This window comes from Sarcophilus harrisii, chromosome 3 (genome assembly GCF_902635505.1).
Source record: "Sarcophilus harrisii chromosome 3, mSarHar1.11, whole genome shotgun sequence".
Taxonomy (NCBI): Eukaryota; Metazoa; Chordata; class Mammalia; order Dasyuromorphia; family Dasyuridae; genus Sarcophilus; species Sarcophilus harrisii.
Genome location: NC_045428.1, coordinates 544,368,095 through 544,384,894, shown reverse-complemented (window position 1 = coordinate 544,384,894; position 16,800 = coordinate 544,368,095). Strand labels below are relative to the sequence as shown.

At 38.7% G+C, this 16,800-nt stretch overlaps 1 protein-coding gene across 29 annotated transcripts in view; it reads right to left on the bottom strand.

Moving 5' to 3' along the window:
* MACF1 (microtubule actin crosslinking factor 1) overlaps positions 1-16,800 on the bottom strand; it is a 398,054-nt gene that overhangs the window by 209,947 nt on the left and 171,307 nt on the right. For 11 of the 29 annotated variants that reach the window (XM_031962224.1, XM_031962206.1, XM_031962223.1 and 8 more), the window contains one exon: positions 15,166-15,258. In XM_031962224.1, the coding sequence (XP_031818084.1) occupies positions 15,166-15,258 (93 nt within the window). Of the gene's footprint in view, positions 1-3,144; positions 4,461-15,165; positions 15,259-16,800 lie in introns of those variants that run through there. The other 18 variants (XM_031962196.1, XM_031962203.1, XM_031962204.1 and 15 more) reach the window with 6 other exon arrangements.

Here is a 16,800-nt window from a genome sequence, read left to right as displayed (position 1 = left end):
TGTGATTCACCAAGTTCTTAAAAGGAAATATACCCTGAGACCATGCACATCACATAAGTCTCCATCACTGGATATATAGCTGCTCCCTAGGCACGTTTTAGAAATTTCAGTCATTCTTTAACTAGAAGGACACAGCAAATTTCCCTTCCAGGTATTGAACCCCCATTCCCATAGAAATACCCTGGGATAAGTATTAGGGCTTTGGTGAACTCAAGACACTTCCAGGCTAGATGTCAATCCTGAAATTTGTGACTGCTTTCTTGTGTACGTAAATTCCTGAAATATTCAAAACAAGTTTCCTTGGGATGGTGCTAGATTTGCTCTGTGCAGACAGCAGCTCCCTGCCTGACCCATGTATCCTTATTGTTGTCACATTTATCAGCTGGTGGTTCAGGTTCTAGTCAGCTGTTCTAGTCTTAATTCTTAACTTAAACACCAATATGATTTTTCAGGATCAAAACATACTGCTCCAAAAGCCTGATGATTGACCCTGACCTCATGGCTCCACACAGCAACCCTAGGAAGTAACCTCCTGCTAAGGAACAAACCAAGCAACAATTCTCAGAAGAAGGTTGTTTTGGAGACTGATAAAATCTCTGCAAGTCTGAGTCTCAGGAGCTTTAACTCTCAAGAAACTTTAAACTCTTCATTTGTCCAGTTAGGCTGATCTCATGGGAGCAAACAAGATGCAGAGATAAAGTTCTGAAATCATGGAATCAGACTGCATTCTATACTTTATCCCTCAAAAATAATTTCCTACCCTCCTCTCCCATATGTACACTTTCACTCTCAATCTTCTATGTCTGTATTATTCCTCCATAATTGGCATCTTACTCATCCTTTCAAAGCTTACTTAGATGCCATCTCCTTGCAACCTTCTCCGATCTCTCCTAGTTAAGACAGGTAGGTAGCAGAATGGATAGAGCACCAGCTCTGAAGTCAGGAGGACCTGAGTTCAAATCTGACCTCAGACACTTGACACTTCCTAGCTATGTGACTCTGGGCAAGTCACTTAACCCCAACTGCCTCAGCCATAATAATAATAATAATAATTTTTTTCCTCACCCGACCCATAACATTTTCATTCTTCTTAGTCACTTTTCATAGACTAAAGTATGCCTTATTTAACTTATATTTGCCTCTAATAGTAGAACTATAAGTTCAGTGAAACTAAAGACTATGTGATATCTTCCTCAGTAACTATTTAATAAAGAAGTATTAAAAGAGTAAGGAAATGAACTGCTATTGAATAAATAAAAGAGGTATTGATGGGATGTAGGTTGACTGTCAAGTAAATGTCTCAGGCAAATTTGATTCACATGCTTAAAAAAAGCAAAAGTAATGAATTCTTATGATGTAAAAACATCCAAACTGCCTTTGCTCAAAGGTCCTGTACAGTCAGACAGACTCTTCTATTCAGGGGATGAAATGTCTATCACAAGTCCTACACCAACTGTACTCTTTAAATAAAAACTTTGCCAGACTACTTCTCTCTCCCTTATCTAGCCCTCATCACCTAGAAAAGAGCTTCTTAAATTTTTTCCACTTATCACCTCTTTTCACGCAAGAAATTTTTATGTGACCCCAGATATATAGTATACAAAACAAATATACAAATTAAATCCTGCCAATAAATTATAATTTTGCGATCCCTTTCCCACATTCAGTTATGAGATTAAGAAGCAGAGTTCTAGAATCTCTTTCCAAAAGTCAATATAGGCAACCTCCAAACTTCCTGTCCTTTCTTTCATTACCCAACCACTTTAAGAGTTCATTCATGGACTTCACCTTGTCAAAGAATATTTTGTTAACACTACCTCTACCAAAACAAAACAAAATAGGTCACATCAACTGTTAAGTAAAACTTCAATAATTTCACTAATTTTCCTATCCAAAATAAAGTCCCCTCTTGTAACCTGATATCCAAAACACATGTGCACACACCATCACTACCACCACCACCACCACTCTATCCTTCAACACTCCCCAACCTCCAACATATCATAAACTTGATTAAAATCCATCAAGGAACCAATTATCTAGTCACAGGCCAGTCTTTCTCCAATGATTTTTCTCCCACTTCCATTTGTTTTCAGCCGCTATAAATTTTCACACCACACACTAGACTCCCACCACAGAAACCACTAGGACAAAATACCAATTAAAGGTTCTCTAGCCTCCCTGGGAAAGGCTCAAATAAATAGCTTTCTGCTTAAGAAATACATGTAGCTTCTCAAATTCTTATTGAGAGGTAATATGAGAAACCTATAAATGGCCTTGCCCCAAAGTCTTCCTAACTATCAATGGCCAAGGGTCTCTCCTTTTGGCTCTGTCCTTTTCCTTTTCAAGCTCTTCAAGTATATATGCCCATTTCTCATTTCATGCAGACTGACATGCACTGAATGATGTCAGCCATTTATATTACTATAAATTCCAACAAACACTAATCTAAGCAACCAAGTCAGTATTCAGTTCCTTCCTCTTCTGGCTGTTCAATGCTTAGAATTATCAAGCTACTTCTGGGAACTCTGTCTCCATTCTCCTAATATAGAGGGTCATGAAACCCATGAAAATATGACATGTTTATAAAGATGGACCTAAACCAACAGAAAGAATTGCCATTTATAAGGCACAGTGAATACATCTCTCTAGGTAAGAATAACTATAGGAAAGAAGCTCTTCCCTTTCGCCCCTACTTCCTCCACAGCCCCTCCATCCCTTCAGACACCCTTCATCTCTATTATACTAATTGTAGATAGTAAAATCTTAGCCTCCCCTATTACCTTATATCTTATGACATAACTTCTGGTTGCTGGGAAACAGAAAGAGGCCAGCGGAGAATAAATAGTTCCTAGCCCTGCCCAGCATCAGGTATCCTCCTCATACGCTTATAATGCTTATTAGTTACCCATAATCATGGGCTTACCCAGAAAGACATACTTGGTTTTCAAGCTCCAAGGGGGAACCCAAAATAGATTCAGCTTATCAAGTCCTAACGGGTCACTAACTTTACACTATAAGACTCAGTTTAATTTCATGTTGGAGAAGATGGGATGGGCTTCCCTGTTCTTCACCCTAATCTCACATCAAGAGGACTCAGAACCAGAAGAATAGCTTAACCATTTCTTCATCATACCCACCCACCTCCTTCGGACCCCACGACAGCATGTGGCCGGCTTCCAAAGACAGGACACCATCCTCTTCAGAGAGCGAAGTGGAACTTTTGCTAGGCTCAGCATCTTTCAGTTGGAGCCCTTTCCAGTGGGGCCCATCACTACCATAGCCAGAAGAGGAGGGCAGAATACCACTTGTAGTAAGGACACTAACAGACAAGTCACTCTGGGAAGTAGGTAGCTTGGTGCCAAGGTAGGTTTCTTGCCCCATGGGAGCAAGTTTTCTAGGAGATGATGAAGATACCCTGGGAGATTTCTCAAATCTGCGTCTTTCTAGCTGCTCCACCAAGGGTGAAGGAGAGGACAATTCTGAGGCTGTCTCAGGCTCTGCAGACCAGGAACCTATCCAGGCAGTACTTGAAATGCTCTGTGCTTGTCCCTCCAGAGTCTGATCGTCTGATGACATGCCCCTACTTCCTGGGACTGTAGGATGGTCTGTCCTTGGCAAAGCGTTCATTCTGAACCCAAGCTGAGTATTCTCTTTATCAACTGCAGTTTCCTTTTGCAAAGGCAGTAGTACAGCCTTGCTGCTGCAGGATGCTGTCCTCTGAAATGCCACCAGCCGGCTCACTGACTTCTCACAGTTCCTCTCTGCTGGATTATCAAAAAGGTGAGCAATGACAGTTGTCCCTTCTTCAAGGGAATCCCTCACTCTTTCAGCTCTCGATGGCCCATCATCTACCAGTAATTGAGCTGTCTGGATTTCCCCTTGGAACTTTTCTTTCACCTGTACAATCAGCCCTTGGTCTCCAGTCCCAAGGCTGGGAACCAGGTCTCTGAGAAGAGCAACATCCTGGGGAGGTCTCTCCACAATTTCCTCTTCTTCCCCATGGGAGAGACTCACACTTGTTCTCAACTTCTTTGGTGGTTCATTCTCTTCAACTGCTTCAGTCCCTTCCAAGGGATCCTCCTTAAGAAAAGCCGCTGTTGGGGGGGGCTTTTTCCCTCTCCACTTCCTTTTGAATCGAGCTCTCTTCTTAGGAGATATGGGAGCTTTCCCTGGAACAATCACTGAGTCCTTTGGTTCCTTAACACATCCCAGAGAATTGCCCATATCCTCGTTTTACCAAATCTCGGCAACAATGCAGTGAAGCTGATCCTGGGCTCCCAGAAAAATCCCAACCTCGGCTTCATCAGATTAGTGGTACATTTCCAACCACTCACTCTGATGACAATCCCTCTGATTCTGACTCCCTCCCTGTCTCTCTCCCAGACTCTCCCAGCCACCGCTATTTCAGACAGCCATCTTACAGGCTCAGAGCTGCAACAAGACACAAATTCAAAGCATCTCACTGCAGTTCAGAAATCACTTGACCTAAAAGCAGACAGAGACCGGATTGGCTGCAGCTTCCTCTCTCCAAATATGAGGTAATTGGAGCACTGCCCTCAGTAACACAAACAGAAAGCAAAAAGCAGACAGAAACAAGGGAAGGGGAGGGGAGAAATGGGTGTGTGTGTGTGTGTGTGTGTGTGTGTGTGTGTGTGTGTGTGTGTGTAAATGTATGAATATATGGAGGAGGGAGGAATATGGATGAAAATAATATAAAGGAAAGAAAAGGAAAATAAGAATGGGGTAGACCTGGCATGTTCAGCTGCAACCGAGAAGGAAAATTTAGAATCAACCTTGGCTAGGGAGCCTACAAATGATTTAGCGAGACCCCAAAGTTGAAAATGAAAACAATCTTAGCTGTTAGAGTAAGATATATAAAGACTATAAATCAGATGCCTTATAGTTCCAAATTCCATAATTATAAAATACTAGACAAGATACAGACATTCTTTGGTTGCTTTTTGTTTGATTTGTACTAATCTCAAAAAGATAGGTTTATTCCCAACCTTGTGTAATACAAGGTAGAGACTTACTTAAATTGGGGGGGGGGGGGGGGGGGGGGGGGGGGAGGGGGGGGGAGAAGGAACTATTCTATAAGACTCCATTTTATTGTAGCATTTCTTGAGATTATCCTAAAAAAATAGAGGAATGGTTGCTATTGTTTGATCCTTCCCCAATATAAACACATGATGTTGTAATGATAGTTTATTTCCCTTTATACACGCACACACAAAAAAACACTTTATATATGTATTCATGCTTACATAAACACACACATAGAACAAAAATATTCCCCCTAGTATGAACCCCACACTAGTCTAAAAAGGGACGCAAGAGACTTGAAGTATGCTATCTTTTAGTGGAGGAAAAAAGGAAAGGAAATCTTTGTTTTTCCCATTTGTAAAGTGAAGTGTTTATGTAGATGATCACCAAGTATTTAAGCTATCATAGTGAGAGCCATCTGCCCCACCCACACTAGATGATATCACACTGCAGGGCAGTAAATGCTGACTTCAGGTATAAAAATGAGAATTTCTTCATGTTTCCCAAACATGTTTCTGGTATCCCCGTGTGGAAGGGAAGCATCTTACACACTATAGATCTGCCTATTTGTGGCATTTGGATGATTCTACCCAATTTTGTCTAACCAAAAGAAAAATTTATATGGGGCTAAGAATGAGAGTATTGCAAACAGGATTTTATATATATATATATAGTCCCTATCATGGACGCATCCTAGAAAGTGGCCTGATTATCCTAGACTGATCAAGCCCCCATAGTAGCGAGAGGCTGTCAACCTACCTCCGATCCCTAAAGATCTCTGTGCTAGTCCAGCTACTGAATAAATCCTCTAGAGACTCACAAGCTCTTCCTACTAAAGAGGAGAGATGACATGCCTTAAAGCCGAGGCTCCTCCCCACACAGTCTGAGCCTCTCAGTGATGCTCCATCTGTTTCACAACTGCAGTCTGTCTGCTCCCTAAATATACTGTGCTCCCAAAGAACTGTACTACCACCTAGTGGCCTTCACAAATCACAGCAAGAATTACCAAACCTTTGGGAAAAAGAAACTAGGATGCAAAAAGACAGAGAAAAACTGAGAGACTCCCATCAGTCATATTGCATAATTCATTCCACCATAAGACATATCCACTAGGCTTGGTAGTACAATACAGGCTCTCAAAAAGTTCCGAACAAAGACAATCTCGAGTTGTGGGACTGTTAAGCAGAGATGGAAGATTCTGTTTTATTTATCAAATACCAACAAATTCCAAAGATGGGTAGGGAAGCAAAAGCCAGGGGTTTAGATTGCAAGGAGAGTTGCTATGGGAACTTTTATAAGAAGTCTAATGCAGGGGCAACTAGATGGTGCAGAGGATAGAATACAGACCTTGGAGTCAGGAGGAGCCGAGTTCAAATGTGACCTCATAAACTTAGCATTGACTAGCTGTGTGACCCTGGGCAAATCACTTAATCCCAATTGCCTTATCTCTCCTCCCCCCAAAAAAGAAAAGTCTAGTTCAGCCCAAGTACTTTTTCCTATCACAGGTCTCTTGCGTGTGACATTCAATCAAACCATTCCATTTCGTTCTCAAACTTTGTCACAAGGCTGACCCTGATCTGGAAACCACAAAATCAAGGCCTCCCAGCACTCCTGACCAAACTTGATGGAAGGCAGACTGGGAACATCTGCCACAAGCTGCACAAGGCAGCACGCTGTTCTTTTCTCCACCCCACCACCGTCTCCAAGGGCAATAACTGTTTTGCCTTTCTTTGTATACCCAGCACTTGTATGATAGTGAACACCAAATAAATAGATGCTTCTTAACTGACTGAACCCAGATCCTCTGACACTAAATCTAACCGCCTCTCCACTACACACTAAGCTGCCACCCATTAGAAAGCAGGTTCCTTGGAAGCAGAAATCTTTTGGTTGGTCTTTGTAAGCAGAGCACCTACAGAAGTGTCTTAGGGTAGAGATATAAACGTTTGCTGAGCTGATATAAGGTGAGATCAGACTGGCCTTTCCTAGGGCTGTTGCATCAAACTTGGATGACCCCAGGAAAACTTTTGCTTGGACCCATCCCCTAATTTGGGAGCAGAACCTTCAGACCTTAAGTACCTGGACAACCTTTCATTGATATCCTCTGTGCCTTTTCCCTGCAATGCTAGCTGATCATTTTCTCCAAAAACAATCCATCTTTGCAAATACTGCAGGAATTTGCCCAAATCCCAACATGGTGGATCTTTCATTTATTCAATATAAATTTGTGAGGTCCTTATTATGTGTAAAACCCCATGCTTGATAGCCAGAGGATAAAAAGAGGTCTGAGAAACCATCCCTGAGTTCCCTGAAATAAAACTGCTCCCACTACAATTTATTCTCTACATATCTACAAAAGTGATTTTCCTAAAGCATAGATTTGATCACTTCACCATAAAGTATCAATAAGCTCCAGGGATTCTCTATTGTCTTTAGTATCAAATAAAAACTTCTCTGACTTTTAAAGTCCTTCACAACTTGGCTCCAATCTATCTTTCCAGACTCATTAAATATTATTCTACTTCCAACACTCTTATATTCCAACCAAATTGAACTTTTTTCTATTTTCTCGTCTCTTAATTTTGTATTCATTACGCATTTATTTATCTTGCATATAATTATACATGAATCTATTGTTTTCTCCAGGAAAATGCAAGCAAGTCCATATTGTTTCCCTTTTTTGTCTTTCTCTTTCCTGGCACAGTGATAGTATATAATGGGCACTTGATAAATGCATTTAATAAATGCTCTGACTTCACTTTTCTACCCTTCTGATCTTGCCCTGGTGATTAGCTAATTTCACCCCACAGTGTCCTGCTTTCCAATTCCTTTCTATTTCTAATTCCTATTTTTTCTTTTTTTACTAATCCCAAATCCTTTTGCCTCTTCTGTGTGCATGCACAAACTGAACTGAGCTGGAGAAATCACACAACCATGCTGATGGAAAATATTGAAAATCAAGGCAATTCCAATAGACTTATGATGGAAAGAGCCATCCACATCTAGAGAGAAGACTATAGAGAATGAATGTGATAAAAGCATAGTATTTTCACCATTTTTGGTGGGTTTTTTTGTTTTCTTGTTTGTTTGTTCCTCCCCCCATCTTTTGATCTAAATTGTCTTGCAAAGCATGAAAAATGAGGAAATATATTTTAAAATATTGCACATGTTTAACCTACACTGGATTACTTGCTGGCTAGGAGAGGGAGGAAGAGAGGAAGGGAGATAATTTGGAGCACAAGATTTTGCAAGGGCGAGTGTTGAAAAGCATCTTTGCATAAACTATGAAAAGTAAAAAGCTTTTTTTTTATTTTAAAAAGAAAGAATATGATAAACACATGTTATCCAATTGTGACCAATCTTGTAGTCATCCCTAATTGATAGCCTATTTCTCTTCTCTCAGAAACTATTCAAAACCTCCTGTTTTCTCCTCAAGAGAGAGACTTTACACCATCTCCTTCTGTGCCCCCCTCTCTTTCCCAAGGACAACAATTTTCTTACTTTACTAAAAAAAAACTGTAATGATTCAGGGTTAGCTCTCTCTTCCACTCCTCTCTTCATTTCAAAATCTCTTTATATTTTCTCCTTTCCCACAGTCTCACAGTAAGATGGTCCTTTTCTGCTGGTCTCTCTTAACTGACAAATCTGATGGTCCTGACTGACTCTTGGATCAGATTCTTCTGGTTAGCTTTTTAACTACTTGGCTTCATTCTATCTTTTCAATCTCCTTGAATTATTCCCTCTCCCATTTGACAAAATGCTTCTAGCCTCTCATTCTTTTTTATTTTTTGTTTATAAAGGATAAGTATCTGTACGTAGGAGGGGAAAACAAAGGTGACAGTAAAACAGAAGATAGCTATAAAATTAAAAATTGTGGTGAAGGCACAGTTCTCTGCCCCTTAAATTCCCTGATTTCAAATAGCTCACAATCATTTCAGAGAGAAAAATCTAAGTATGTCCCTCCAAGTTTATGAAACCTAAAACATTCATAAGCACAAACCCTCTTCAAGGATGTGAAACCCCAACCTTGGATTATTTCTATCACCTTCCTCATTCAATATGCTACTGAACAAAGTTGGAATAATGTTTTTTAAAAAATATTCAAACTGTGCTGACTAGGTACACTAAGCAATATATGCTACATAATCTCAAAAGGGCACTGATTAAAGCAGGGCATTCTTTTAATAGCGCCATAATAAATTCATCATCCTATGTACCACATCGGCATTACAAGTCATTTATCACTCCTCAAGTTTCCATGGTACCATATACCAAGCTCTCCTAGCTGGAGCCTAAAAAATTTCTTTAAATTTCTTAGATTCTAGATATATAAATTTGGGAATAATTTTTTGAAAAAAAAAAAAAATTGAGGCCATTCACCAAGAGCTCCTTTTCCCTTTCTTTTCATTTCACTCATATGTCTTATCCTATTCTCCTCTTTAATCACTCTCTCATGGGAAAAAAGTGCCCATTTTGCCAAGGCAAATCCCTCTCTACATGCACCCTTGCCCCTAAACCTTTCTGACTTTTCTATTAAGTTTCTTTCACTTTCTTCTCCTCTTTCTCTTTAAGCTTTAATTTTCTCCTATCTACATCCTTTCTTTGCCATGTACAAACATGTCCATGTCTTCCTTCTCCAACCATAACTCACACCTCTCATCCCCCAAAACTATCATTTCACATTTCTTCTCTTCTCAGCTGAAGTCCTCAAGAAAGCAAGTTAAATTCAATACCTCTAACCTCTTCTTATTCTCTTATAAATTTTCCATAATCTTCTAAATTTGTCATTCAACTCTCTTTCCAAAATTACCATTCATCTCAGTTGCCAAATGTAATGGTCTTTTCCCCTAGTTCCTCATCCTTCTTGACTTTTCTTAACCATGTGACACTGTTAATCACTCTTTTCTACTGGGTAATCTTTCTTTCTCTAGTTTGATGACACTGCTCTCACATGGTTCTCCTATTTGTCTGACAGTTCTTCCTCAGTGTCCTTCGCTGAATCTTGATCCAAGTTATATAGCTAACACCCTAAACTGGAATAATATTCAAAAGTGTGTCCCCGGGTTATATTCTCTTTTCCTACTCTCCCATATTACTGGATGATCTCATTAGCTCTCTCATAAGTTTTAATAAAGATTACAATATAGATTATTCCCAAATTTATATATCTAGGTCTGGCCTCTCTCTTGATCTTCACCAACTGGTTTTTGGACATCTCAGACTCATTATTTCCAAAATATAATTATCTTTTCTGCAAATCCTTCTGCAATGCTAACATTCCTATAACTGTCAAGGTCACCACTATCCCCTCAATTATCCATTCTTGGAACCTCAGTGTTGTCCTTGACTCATGACTCTTTCTCCACATAGTCAATCTGTTATGGTAGTGTCTTTTTTATATTTTTAAAATAAATTTACTATATATTTTGTTTGTATGTAATATTTTGTTTTCCAATTACATGCTAAAACAATTTTTTAAAAGTTTTTTTTTTATTTCAGCAATTCCAAATTCCCTCCCTCCTTCCTTTTTCCTCTTCCCCCTCTATTATACAATGAAAAACTGATTGACTTAGCTATTCTCAGTAATACAAGATTCAAGAGAAGGATGGAAGGATGGAAGGAATGAAGGGATGGAGGCAGGACGGAGAGAGAAAGAAAGGGAGGGAGAAGAAAAGGGAAAGGTGGAAAATAAAGAGGGAGGAAGGAAGGGAGGAAAGAAGGAAAAATAGCATGCTTCAGTCCATAATCAGAAAGTATCAGTTTCTTCTTTGGAGATGGATAGCACACTTCACTTTCTTTGGGTTTGTCTTGAATTGTTGTATTGCTGAGAATAGCTAAATTACTCTTTATTGTATAATACTGCTGTTACTGTATACAACATTCTGGTTCTGCTCACTTCATTTTGCATCATTTCGTAAAAAAGCTTTCCAGGTTTTTCTGAAATCATCCGGCTTGCTATTTCTTGTAATATAACAATATTCCATCATAATCATATACCATATTCCTCAATTGTAAATGGTCAAAGGACATGAACAATTTTAATTCGAAGAAACCAAAAGCATTTCTAGACATATGGGAAAAAATGCTCCAAATCACTATTGATTAAAAAAAAATGCAATTTAAGATAACTCTGAGGTATTACTTCATACCTCTCAGACTGGCTAAGATGATAGAAAAAGATAATTAATGATAAATGTTGGAGGGGATGTGGGAAAACACTAATGAATTCTTGGTGGAGTTGTGAAATGATCCAACCATTCTGGAGAGCAATTTGGAACCATACTCAAAGAGCTATTAAATTGTGCATACCTTTTGATCTAGCAGTGTCTCTACTGGATCTGTATCCCAAAAAGATTATAAAAGGAAGAAAAGGACCCACATGTGCAAAAATGTAGCAGCCCTTTTTTGTAGTGTCAAAGAAACTAGAAACAGTGGACACCCATCAGTTGGGGAATGGCTGAATAAGTTATGGTATATGAATGTCATGGAATATTATTGCTTTATTAAAAAATGATGAACAGGCTGATTTCCAAAGAGCCTGGAAAAACTTGCATGAACTGATATTGAGTGAAGTGAGCAGAACCTAGAGAATATTGTAACAATATTATGTGATAATGAACTGTAATGGACTCAGATCTTTTCAACAATGAAATGATGGAAAGCCTCATTCATATCCAAAGAGAATTCTATGGACATTGAATGTGGATCAAAGTAATGTTGTATTTTCACCTTTTTTATTGTTGTTTTTGCTTGCTTGGTTTTTTTCCCCCCTTTAATCAGATGTTTCTTGTGTTAGCAGGACATATGTGGGAATATCCAACAATGCAATGGTGTTCCATTGTCATTTCTATGTTCACATCTTTCTATTCATAGAGTTGCCAACATTATAGGTTGGCCTCTCATCATCTCACACGTGAACTACTACAATAATCTTCTAATTGAGGCTCCTGTCTCAAATTTCTCCTTACTTCAACATTTATCTTCTGTTTAAGTTGTTGATCTTCCTAACTTTTAGGTCTGACCATGTCACCCCCTAACTCAATAAACTCTTTTTATTTCCTCCAGGATTAAATATAAAATTCTCTGTTTAGTATTTTAAATTCCTTCATAACCTGACCCATTTACGCCTACCCTTGCAGTCTTCTCATACTTTATTCCCCATTCCAAACACTTCATGATCCAGTTACAATGCTTTTCTTCAGAAAAGACAGTATCTCCTGACTCCATGCCTTTGGATTGGCTATTATCTGCCATGCCCTACATGTTCTCTTTCCTCATCTTCATTTCCTAGATTTCATTATTTCCTTTAAGACAGCTCGAATCATAACTTCTACAGTTTGTACAATTTGTATAATATATATGTATACACACAGTTAACTGCATGCTGTCTCCTCAATTAGAAAGTGAGCTCCTTTGTCTTTCTTTCTATCCTAGCACTTAGCTTGGAACTTAGCACATAGTAGGCACTTATTGATTAGCTGCTGACTACAGAAGAAAATACTTATGGTAGGTTATGACAGCTTCCAATATCTGCAAAATTGTTAGATAAAAGAGGGTATTAGCTATTAATCAGAACTAGAGGGTGGAAATAGAAGCAGTGGGTACAAGTTGCAAAATGGCTACTTTAGACTCAGTCTAAAGAAAAACTTCTGAACAATGAGAACTATCTTCTGTTGGAATGGGCTGGATCCCTTCAACTGAAAATCTTCAAGTAAAGGTTAGATAAATATTTGAAGTAGAGGGTAGTGATGGTGTTTTACATAGGATTCTTATTCAGGAACTGATTGAATGAGATGCCCTTTGAGATTTCATGCATACAGTTCTTTCTGTGACTCAGATGCTCAAGAGAGAAAAAGAACAGTAAACCTCACATTTATGCATAGAAAGCAAAAGAAACATGTTCACACATAGTCTGAAATCAAGGCAGAGAGACAGAAACCCAAAATCATCTTTTGTCATCTAGCCAAACAGATCTGTGAGGAAACCTATTCATACCAAGCTGCTAGCCTCCCGAGCAATACAAGAAATTGCAAACTCAGAACAGCAAGAGGAACAGCAGAGACAAATGTAGGGAAAGCTCTAGAGAATCTTGCCTTGGGGAATCCTCCACAGGAAAGACATAAGAGAAAATTCTAGGAGGCCTGTGTCAGCAGCACAGAAGGGCCACTGTGTGTTCTGTAGATAACATGGGCTAAGGCTGCCTATATTTCCTTAGGGAACTTATACCTGGACACAGACATGGCTCAGATGGGCAGAGTTCTTTCTAGCAACCAGAACCCTGCATAAGCCGAAACTTTTCTGATGAATTTCTGAATTTGTCTTTTTTCCTCAGCTGCTGTTACCAACCCCCCCTCTTCTGCATTCCCAAATAAGTATTACTTAAGCAGCACAGGGTTCATTCACTTAGCCTTTGGTCCTGGAGTTTACCTTCTTAGAAGCTAATGATTTAGTTGCTGCTCACAAGAGAGGGGATAAAGAAGAGACAGTGATTGCATTCTCTGGATCTCCTACCCATAATGGTCACTTCCAGTGAGGGTAGAAATGTGGAGTGGAATGTCTCTCGAAATCTCATCTGTTCATCCGAGAATCCCAGTGAGGCATCTCTAGTCCTCCAGGGACTTGCCAAAAAACACTTTTGTCCAGCTTCCCAGGACACATCTGACAGCCTCTGAAGAATATTTCCCTTACATCTAACTCAACAGATGGACTCCTTACAATTCTAAGAAAATCATCCCATTGCCATAGTGAAATAGGTATCCCTATGCTTATTTTTTCATTTGCTAGTTCTTTTTTTCTTTCATTACCTCTACAGCTTTTGCTTCACTCAATCAGCAGGTGGCATTGTTCTCCAACTTGTTCTCCAAGCACAGAAAAAACATGTATGCAGCATGGGTCAAACTTATATGGCCTAGGAAGTGTCTTAAAATCCCACCCCTTGTATATTGCTGTCCATATTGTGCATTATTGCTGTGATACAAATAACTTGACTTCTATACTTATAGGATCTGTGATTTCATTAATGTGAGATTGATCATTCCAAGATGGTCCCCTCTTCCAGACCTTAGTTGTCATAGGATCACAGAGTTAGAACTCTATGGGACTTTGAGGGAAACTAGTTTGAAAGATGAGGAAGCTGACATTCACCCAAGGTCACAAGGCTCTGATGCTAAAAATACAGCATGCTTTCCACTGTACCTCTCTCATATAGCATTCAATACTTGAGAGTTCCCATAAATTTGCCAGATAAGATTAGATGTATCTGACTTACCTTTTGTGATGAGATGCAAAAACAATAATAATAATAATAATACAAAAGTATCTTGCTTTAAAATTATATGCATTTATCATAATAACACTAAAAAATATGCCTTATTGTACTCCCACTACTTTTGCATCCTATGAAGGCGCCCACTTTGCACTACTCAGAAATTCTGCCTCTATTGTGGAATCTTTCAGACAAGATACTGAGACTTGCTCACTGGTCTACTACTTTGAAGAAATAGTATCCACAGACAGATTAACCTAGTGTTGGACAACTGAGATTCAAAATATTTTCAGAGCAATGGCTTTAGGCCAAGCAGGAGTTGAAAAGACAGTCACAAACAATGTAGTACTTTACAACTAAAACTCAAAACACAGAGGGAACCCAGGATTTTTCATACTTTTTTTGAGACATAGACACAAGCATAATAATCATCAATAGTAGTAGTTCTGTCTGAATGAAAATAGTGACATGGCAATATTGGTGACCACCCTCTCACTAGATACCACTGTATGAGGGGGAAAAGGGAGAAGGAAGATTTTGAAAGCTTCTATTTAAGAGTGTGTATGCATTCCAGATGCAAAGGTATTTCAGTCAATTAGATTAATTTTAAGATCACCAGAGGTTAAACCAAAAATAATAATAATAATAAAAAAGCTATGTCAAAGTGATATTATTTACTCCATCCTAATTCATCCAAAATCAACTTCTCTTCCCACACAACATTCTCAAAAGTCCAGCTGAACAAACAAACTTTTAATAATCTGGCTGCCAATTATGGGGCAAAGCACAAGTAATAGTGAAACTCAGGCTCAGCATAGAACCAAACCTATTAAGAGCCATTTCCATAGTCCTACCTGGAAATGCAAAATGATGGTCCATATCAGGCCTAAAGTTAGCTTGGGGTTCCCATCTGTGATGTCATCATTGCGAATGTTCACCAATTTTACCTGGAAGAGAAGCGCAAGTGAATATGAGAACACTGATTCTAGTACTTTCTCACCATATGTATTACTTCCATTATCACTATTATCTTACACTTTTTTCTACCTGCCCCTACCTTCTCCTGGTCTGCTTCTCACCTCATGTCCTTTCTCTCTCTCCAATCTCTAAAAATCACTTCCATACACCCCATCACCACTCCCCCACAAAAACAATGAAGGTTGATCCTATTTAGGAAGTTAATATAGCTTCACCCTTTCTCTCTATTCCTCTTTTGTTCCTTTTTACTTCTTCCTTTCCTGAACTAAAATCAGAACTACTTCCTAAAGGACACCACCTGGAGGCCATGATCAATAAACGCTTTACTTTCACCATGTTCCTCATTTCCCTCAGAGAGTGAAAGTAGAATAGTTGTGTTTTTTTTTTCCTGTTCACCAGTGTTACTGCCAGCCCCAGCTATCTTGACCCCTCTATTTCTCTGCAAGTTCACAAGAGTTCCACACTACCCACATCCTTACTACTTTTTCTCACTGATCCTTCTTACTTCCTTACTAAGCTTTCTACCTATCCTCTTAATTCCATTCACTCCCACCTCCCTAGGAACCTTGCTTCTTCATTTGGGAGCAATAAGAAAAATGAGAAGAAAAAAAACCTGGTATATGAGAGGTCATGTCATATAGCAGGGACATCAGCAGACTAGACTCTAGATCCAGTCTTATCATTAACTGTCTATATGACTTAGAAGTAATTTCATATCTCAAGGCTTTAGTTTATCTGGAAAATGAGAGTTGGGATCTCTAAAATCAACTTAAAATGTTAATTTTCTATGGTTCTACAATTTTCACTAATGCCCCACCCCTCACATCTTTAATTCCTCTCTCCACTGACTCTTTTACATCTATCAATATTCTTGAGTCTTTTCATTTCAAAAAGAGTTCCAACACTGCTACTTTTTCAAGCTACAATCCTAATGATTTCTTTTTCAATGACCAAATTCCTTAAAGATTATTTTACATTCACATTTCAACATTCAGGCTTATTCTGCTTAGCAGAAAAGAAAAGAATTAAGTACAGTGATTAGAAGTTTTGGAAAAGCAAATCGGGAAAAGCAAATAAAGTAAAAGATAGCTTCCTAACAATTAGAACCATCCAAAAGTGGAATGGGCTGTTTTGTGAGTTAATAAGTTCTCACTTAATTAAAATCTTCCAGGGAATATTAAATGACCATCTGTTGAATATATTGTAGAAAGGATTCTTAGCCAGGTATGGATTGGTCTGGAGACCATCTGAGGTCCAATTTTGTGAATCTGAAATTTATCTTTTTCAAGTCACTAGATACTGGGTTTGAAGGAAAGAATAATTTTAGACAAATTCCACCTCTAACACTTTCAAGTTAAATGACTGTGGGCAAATCATTTGATCTTCATAAGCCTCAATCTCCTTAATGATAAAATAGGAATAATATATATGTCACTTATTTTACAGGATCTGTGAGGATCCAACAAGATAAACAGCTTTGTAAACTTTAAAGCATTATATAAATACTGGCT